At 59.1% G+C, this 7,634-nt stretch overlaps 4 protein-coding genes across 4 annotated transcripts; 2 read left to right on the forward strand and 2 right to left on the reverse strand.

Annotated features, from left to right (window-relative positions):
* Positions 1–781: 781 nt before the first annotated feature.
* On the forward strand, positions 782–2,797 carry CGCA056_v008570 (uncharacterized protein; the record flags this gene model as incomplete). Its single annotated transcript, XM_037323817.1, has 1 exon — positions 782–2,797. The coding sequence occupies one exon, from the start codon at positions 782–784 to the stop codon at positions 2,795–2,797; it is 2,016 nt and encodes a 671-aa protein (XP_037178193.1).
* Positions 2,798–3,195: 398 nt separating this feature from the next.
* On the reverse strand, positions 3,196–4,126 carry rpl-17 (60S ribosomal protein L17; the record flags this gene model as incomplete). Its single annotated transcript, XM_037323818.1, has 4 exons — positions 3,196–3,354; positions 3,404–3,591; positions 3,690–3,903; positions 4,124–4,126. 4 exons carry the CDS (start codon positions 4,124–4,126, stop codon positions 3,196–3,198), a joined length of 564 nt encoding a protein of 187 aa, XP_037178192.1.
* A 691-nt stretch (positions 4,127–4,817) lies between these two features.
* On the forward strand, positions 4,818–5,977 carry MED36A (Mediator of RNA polymerase II transcription subunit 36a; the record flags this gene model as incomplete). The annotated part of the gene is made up of 4 exons (XM_037323819.1): positions 4,818–4,980; positions 5,034–5,111; positions 5,174–5,869; positions 5,919–5,977. The coding sequence occupies 4 exons, from the start codon at positions 4,818–4,820 to the stop codon at positions 5,975–5,977; spliced, it is 996 nt and encodes a 331-aa protein (XP_037178191.1).
* A 307-nt stretch (positions 5,978–6,284) lies between these two features.
* CGCA056_v008573 (uncharacterized protein) lies at positions 6,285–6,986 on the reverse strand (the record flags this gene model as incomplete). The annotated part of the gene is made up of 1 exon (XM_037323820.1): positions 6,285–6,986. One exon carries the CDS (start codon positions 6,984–6,986, stop codon positions 6,285–6,287), a length of 702 nt encoding a protein of 233 aa, XP_037178189.1.
* Between the last annotated feature and the right edge of the window lie 648 nt (positions 6,987–7,634).

Consider the following 7,634-nt stretch of genomic DNA (forward strand, 5'->3'; position numbering starts at 1 on the left):
CCGCTCCCGCCTGATCCACCCCGACAGCTTCCATTGCGACTACAAACAAACCTTTGGCCGACCCTCTGGCCAGCAACATTCGTACACAGTCGTTTTATCCGAAAATAGACTTCCGCTTGCTTTTCACGCCCGTGTTGTAGTCGACGGCAAAGTCCATCGACCGATCTCCCGGCAGCCGCGACCGACGACAACTGCCGACCGAATTGCCTCGACCAGGCAATCCAACCCATGAGTGGATACCCGAACGGCCATGAGTGAACGGGATGCAGCGCTGGAGATGCCCCGGAAACGACGAAGGCTTGACTCCATGGCTTCAGACCCGCCGCAGCTCACCTGGCCGCCTGCCCAAGTCCCTGTCGAAATCTTTGACGAAATCACCACCTACCTGTCTCGGACCGACGTCAAAAGCCTGCGACTGGTCAACCACGAGTTCGACCGCATGGTCTCGGCCAAGTACTTTCGCAATGTCGTCGTCCCGTTCCGGTCAGAGATGTACAAGGCCCGGAGGAAGGTGGCATGCGAGGAGGATGAGGAAACGACCCAACCATGCACCGACACCCTGTTTGCCAGCGGAATGCGCATCTTCCAGTCCTTTGGCAACCACATCTTGCGGTTCGCCCTGTCGCTGGAGCTGGACGAAGAGAGTCTGGCATATCCCCCCATCAAGCCCACGCAAAAGGCCGTCACCTCTTACTGGGGAATCTACCGGTGGCCCCACGAATCGTATCATCGGTACACGGAACTCGAAGGACTCGAGCAGACCGCCGACGAGACCGCATCGATGAAGGAGGCGTTGAAGTGTCTGAAGCACGTCCAGGAGCTGGGCCTCTGCTGCGACGCCGGGCTGGGCTACCTCTTGGGGCCGGACCAGCAGCTCGAAAGCCCGCCGCTGCCGCATCCAGTTTTCGGCCTGCGCAATCTGCGGTATAGGCTGCTGCAGCGGCGCTTGGCGCGAGCCGAGTCGGCCAACATGAATGCCCGCAAGCTTGCCTTTGAAAGTCCCCGCGACTTCAAGTACACAGTGCTGGAGTCGATGGTCAAGGATGCCGGCTACTCGCAGGAGCAGGTCAAGGAGGCCATCAACATGCTTCTCAACACGGAGAACGTCTCGCTGATGAACATTGACTTTGACGAGCGCACCGCCTCCGTGCCTGACCTGGCCATCAACGTCTTTGCCCAGCAACAGCATCCCAACGTCAACGCAAACCCCGTTGACGGAGACGCAGAAGATGCTGCGATCCAGCGCGCGGTGGCTTCGGCGCTGGCTGATACAACCACCGGCCACCCTCTGCAGCCCAAGAATCTGACACGGGCCCAGAAAGAGATGCTTCTGGAGCTCGAGTGGGCTCACCGGGCACTCATCCAGTCCTACGTCATTGCCCTCAGCGACAACGCCCGCACAAACGACTTTAGCTCACTGACGACCCTGACGATCGCCAAGATACCCAGCAGCCACCTATTCATGTTCCAGCGGCAGGACTTTTGGCAGAGCTTGCCGAACCTCACAAACGTCGCCCTCGCAGTCGTGGCAGACTGGCGCCAGGTCGCCAAAGTCGCACCCGGCTGTGTCGAGGACACCTTCGTCTCGCCCGTGGATGCCGTCGGCAGAGCCTACCGCGTGCTGCGGGACTACATTGGCAAACAGAAGAATATCTCTTACCTACACTTTGAATGGATCTGCGGCGGCGAATTCGCACCGGGTATCACGCAGCGCAACCACTACGTCCTGCCCGCACCCTTCTGCATACCCGCGCATATGCCGGCGCTCGAAGCCGCCAAGTCGCCAGACCTCTTGCTTTCCCTGCCGCACGTAAAGCATCTCTCCTTGAAGAACTGTTACAGCGCGCCACACGTATTCTTGCAGGTGATCCGGTCCATGGCCCTCCAGTCTCTGGAGAAGCTGGAGCTGGAGACCGTCTCCCTGGCTGGGCCACCTGTACGACGGCAGGGCTATGCAGCCTTTTTCCACGGGCACCTGGCCGCTCCCGCTGCTGCCGCACAGCAAGGCCAGCAACAGCAGGTCTGGCAGTTGCAGCCCGTCCAGGCCAACGGGCAGGCTCTCCAGCCGCCACCGTTGCCACCCGCACCCAACCAACCAGGAGCAGCTCCAGCCCAGCTGATCAATATCCCGCTCGGAATCCTGGCCCAGGGCCCGGCGCAAATAGCTCAAGCGCTCAACATCGGTGCCCAGAATGCCCAGGCACCGGCGCTGGCACAGGCACCGGACCCTGTCACCCCCGAGTGGGACACCATGCGGCTGCGGGTGCCAGACCTGCTCACTTGGACGGGCGTCATCGAACGGCTCGCACCAGTGCCTGGCATTGCAGAATTGTCGGCTACGCAGGACAATGACGATGAAACCGAGGGGCTGGACGATGCTGCAACGGACGAGGGCTACAAACTCATTCCCAGGGCAAATCTCCTGCGCAAGGAGAAGAAGAGCTTTTGTCTCGAGAGCATGTCATTCAAGTCGTGTGGGTACGTGGCGCTGGATGTGCCCTTCATCGACAACACCAACACGCTGCCGCTGCGCCCCCCGTGGCAGGAGCCGCAAGAGATCACGACGCGGCGAAGGGAGCTGGCGCCGTTCATGCAGCACTGCAACGACCGGCTGGCGGCCAAGATCACCAATTTCTTGCCGCCGCAGGAGCGTTTCAATCTGGCGACTGCGTACGGGATGGACCTGACCTGGGCATCCTGGTATGACGAAGAGGTCATCGAGGCAGCGAAGAGGGACGGTGTCATGGTTCCCGGCAAGGGCCGCTTCAGCGGCACGATTACCACGACGGCCAACTAGTATGAAACGGCCGTGGATTCTGTGTATTTCAACTTTGGGGACTGACCGGCGTTTGGACAATGATACCACGGGAAAAGACTGAGACGTGTTGGACGTCATAAAAGCACTTTATGAGTTTTGAGACAGCGAGGACTAATTGAATGCATATCCATTTCCGTTTGACGCCAGTCATGAATGCTCATCTAGGACCACTTTAGGGAATCACTTTTGCAGGTTTTGTTTATTGGTGGCCCATCAGACCTTTGCGTGAATTCGCATGCCAATCCCTAAATGCCATGAGACCATAGCCATCCTGTACACCAGCATATGAAAAGCCGCATTTTTTTCCACGCATCCATCAACCCAAGACCTCCCAGGTTCACGTTACACCAGTCATACCGCACTCGAAATCAGGTCGCTTATGCGGCGGTGATGGCCTGGCGGACGCGGGCACCGCGCTGGCGGGAGTTGAGGCGGACCTCCTCACGGCCAACGACGGCATCGGACTTCTGGACGACCTCCTCGCCCTCGGTGAGGATCAGCTCAATGTGGCAGGGGTTGGACATGTAGGGGTTGATCTGCGGCTGTTAGTGGCGGACGGCGGGTCGAGTGACAGAGTGTACGTACGCGACCGTGGGCACGGTATGTGCGTCTCCGTTGCTTGGGGGCCTGGTTGACCTGGATGTGCTTGACAACCAGGTTGCCAGTGTCGAGACCCTTGGCGTCGGCGTTGGACTCGGCATTCTTCAGGAGGCCGAGGAGGAACTCGGCGGACTTGACGGGCCAGCGGGCGCGGGAGACACCGAACTGCTTGCCTGGATTGGGGGTCAGTACTTCGTGTGTCCTCCTCTCGTGGTTCATCTTCGACCCCGCGTCGTCGACGACAACGATCTCGGTCCGGGACATGTCGTACCTTGCGCCGTGCGGCCGATGGAGCCGGCGTAGCGGCGGAAGGGGACGGCCTCAGCCTTCTCCTGGACGTTCTCGAGGAACTTGACGGCGCGCTGGAGCTTCCAGCCGTTGATGGCCTGGGCGGTCTCACGGGTGTTCTTGAAGGACACGCGCAGGTAGGAGCCGCGGGCGCGGGCCGACTTCTCGCGGGCAATCTCGGTCGCAGCGTAACGAACCTATGGGCAGGCCATTGTGTCAGTCTCGTGTGCACATCGTCTGCGGTCTGCGATCCTCCCCCCGCCTCGGTCCCGGTGATGTCGAATTTTCGTCATGTTTTCCCTCCCGGCACTTTGAAATGCAACCAGGTTCTCGGCGACGGCGGCGGCGTGGTTTTCCAAGGGCGACGACGGGTCTCCTCGCGAGGACCTCACAGATGGGGAAGCAGCAAGCACTTACCATCTTGATCGTTGGGTGTGGTGATGGTTTCGGCGTCGGTGGTCGTCGTCTGGGCTGGCTGAGTGAGTTAGAAGAAATTCACAACTTTGCTTGACCCTAGCCCTTCAGCGCGGGTTGGCTCGCTTGCGGATCGGGAAACGGCAGGGGTCTGCCTTAGGGCTCCGCAACCCTACGGGGTAAAAACGGCCATTTCCAGCGCCAGTCTGGGAAGAAAGCCATGGGAGAAAATGGGCGTACCTGGCGTTTGACTTGTAAGGTCGCGACTGAATCTACTGCGTCGAAATGGCAGCCGATTTGTGGTTGTCGAAAATGATGGGAAATATTTCTTGTCTCGCGTGCAGTGCCTTCTCACCACCAGTGCGACCCTTTCTGGCAGTTGCCGATTTTCCAAAAGAGTGGATACCGTCTTATCTAATCGGAAAGAAAAATTCATGTTCGGAGGCCGGTAAATCTCAGCTCCGCGGTGGCCAATCACGAATGACACCCCACATCCAACGCATGTTTGGACCTTGTAGCTCTCTGAAAAAAAAAAAAAGTTGGAAAATTTCTATCTCCAGTAGTCTCCAGCGCCAACCCGCCCTCAGAGGACACCATCTGCACCTGCACCTCTGACCAATTCGACTTCTCACAACGCGGGACTGGCAGTAGTCTGACGTTTATTTCTTTCATATACCCCAACATCCGATAAGAGACAATGGCTCCTTTCCAGGCTCGTGGCGGCGCCGGCGGCAGAGGCGGTGGCCGTGGTGGTTTCGGCGGTGATAGAGGAGGTCGCGGAGGTGGTCGCGGCGGACGCGGTGGCTTCGGCGACAGAGGCGGAAGGGGAGGTGGCAGAGGCGGCTTCGGTGCCCGCGGAGGTAATTAACCATATCGATGGCGATGCCAGAGCAAGAAGCTGACGCGATAGCAGGCGGCCGTGGTGGTCCCCGTGGCGGCGCTGGTGGTCGCGGTCGTGGAGGTGTTGGCAAGCCCGGTGGTCGCGGCGGACGTAAGCTTCATCCACGAGTCCCCCTTGAGAGAGAAACAGCTTTGAGCTAACAGCGCGCACAGCCAAGGGAATGAAGGGAGGTGCCAAGGTCATCGTCGAGCCTCACCGTCACGAGGGTATCTTTGTCGTCCGCGGCAAGGAGGACGCCATCGCAACCCGCAACATCGTCCCCGGCGAGTCCGTCTACGGCGAGAAGCGCGTCTCCGTCGACGACGTTGTCCAGAACGAGGACGGCACCACCACAACCACCAAGGTTGAGTACCGCGTCTGGAACCCCTTCCGCAGTAAGCTTGCTGCCGCCGTCATCGGTGGTCTCGAGAAGATGTACTTCGGCCCCGGCTCCAAGGTCCTCTACCTCGGTGGTGCCTCTGGTACTTCCGTCTCCCACGTTGCCGACATTGTCGGTCCCACCGGCTTCGTCTACGCCGTCGAGTTCTCCCCCCGTTCCGGCCGTGACCTGATTGGCATGGCCGCCAAGCGCACCAACGTCGTCCCCATCGTCGAGGACGCCCGCCAACCCCTCAAGTACCGCATGCTCATGCCCATGGTCGACGCCATCTTTGCCGACGTTGCCCAGCCCGACCAGGCCCGTATCGTCGCCATGAACGCCCACCAGTTCCTGAAGGTCGGCGGTGGTATCCTCATCTCCATCAAGGCCAACTGTATCGACAGTACCGCCCCCGCCGCCAAGGTCTTCGCCATGGAGGTCGAGAAGCTGAGAGCGGAGCGCATCGCACCCAAGGAGCAGCTCACGCTAGGTACGTCTCGTCCAGTTGCAGCCAAGAGCCCGCAAGCTAACAGTCGCAGAACCCTTTGAGCGTGACCACTGCCTCGTCGCTGCCGAGTACAACCGCTACGCGAAATAGATAAAGATGTATGTGATACGCGGAGAGGGATGTTAGCGGTTGAATCTGTACATTTGCGAGATTCCCACGATGGTTAACTTTTGCTTCAATGGGTTTGGTCAGGTCGGACTTCATCTGGACAGGCGTTAGGAAAAAATTTAGGACGGTCTAGTTCAGAACTTTGCATGTTAACCCATAGGTATCAAGAGTACTTTATGAACGACATGTCATCAGTCTTGTACTCCATTCGTCCCGGTAGTTAATTGCAGTTGATTAGAAGTTGATGCTCAAGGGCTGGTCGTTTCCACCACTCGTCTCACACGTCAAGTCACTCGATTTCCTCGGCCAAACGCGATTCAGCCGCTGCCGCCGGCGCTCCACCCATCAGTGACCCATCGAGCCACCGTTCACTGGCCCACGACCCCAACGTCGGGTACGCCTCTCTCGTTCCGCCGATTCTCCACCGGTCCGCATAGCAGTCGTCCTCCACGGGCACTCGTGCAAAGTACACGACCCGCTCCTGCTCCGGCTGCCACTCCATCGGCTCCGCGGGGCCGCCTGCGCCGAGGCTGTCTGCCCAGGCCTCCACAACCTGGCGTTGCTGTTCGAGGAGGGCCAGAAGCTGTCGGCGGAAGTGGTAGTCTTTCTTTGCCTCGCGGCGCTCGGGCGGTTTCTCGCGGCTGTGGTCTGGCAGCCGTTGGGGTCGCTCCGCCGGGTGGCGTTTCTTGCTGCTCGAGCTAGCGGTGTCCTGTCGGGTACCTGGCTGGCCTTGGTGCGTGTCATGTTTGGGGCTGGGCTGCGTCTTGTCCATCAGGTAGTCACCGTCAGTGTCTGTCACAACTTCGTGACGGCGGTGCTTTCGATGCTTGCGCGGGCGGGTTTCGCTGTTTGAGTGACGGGTAGATCGGCTCTTCCTGTCGCCGACGCGGTCTGCTCGGGAGTCGTCCCTGGCCTTGCGTGAGCCGCTGCCAGAGTCCAGCTCCGGCCTGCGGTTGGTCGAGCAGCGGTCGGATTGGCGGTTGCGCGCCATTGTTGAAGCCCCAGCCCGAAATGTTGTTCAAAGTCGGTTTCGAAAGACTCGCTGGCCGGAGATGGCAGATCAACGACGGGGTACTTCTGAATGGAGCCTTTTGTACGGCTGCATCGAGAGGACGTTCTATTATGGATGGCATAGGCAGCCTCCTTCGCCTCGAATCAAAGGTGGAAGAGGCTCGATGGCCCCATCCGTGTTTCTGGGCGAGGGCCGGAAATGCGGAAGAGGGCAGAAGATACGGGCTTGTTAGAGCCTGAGTGAATCATCTTGAAACTCTTTCAGACCTCTTTCGATCACCACCTAATCCTTTCCGTGGGCTTAAAGAGGTGGCACATGAGAATGTTGTTCACCCAGGGCCATCTTTGTTCTTGAGCTCCTTCTAGAGCGCCATTGTCAGCTCTGGAGGCTCAGGCTTCAGGCTCGACCCTCGAAGGCATTGGATAATCACTTGGTATCAACGCAATTTGAATCCTAATATGAAGTTCGGCAGCCTGAATTCCATACGTCCGGGATCAGAGACTCTAGCCTTGCTCTCCCGGCCGTCAGCTGTGAGGTTCCTGATCCTTTTGTTCGCTGTATCCAGGTCGGCAAACATGGACGCGAAATGGATGTTTCTGGGCCCGTCTGTGATCCAAGGAGAAGGCT

This window comes from Colletotrichum aenigma (genome assembly GCF_013390185.1).
Source record: "Colletotrichum aenigma strain Cg56 chromosome Unknown KSG_Cg56_contig05, whole genome shotgun sequence".
NCBI lineage: Eukaryota > Fungi > Ascomycota > Sordariomycetes > Glomerellales > Glomerellaceae > Colletotrichum > Colletotrichum aenigma.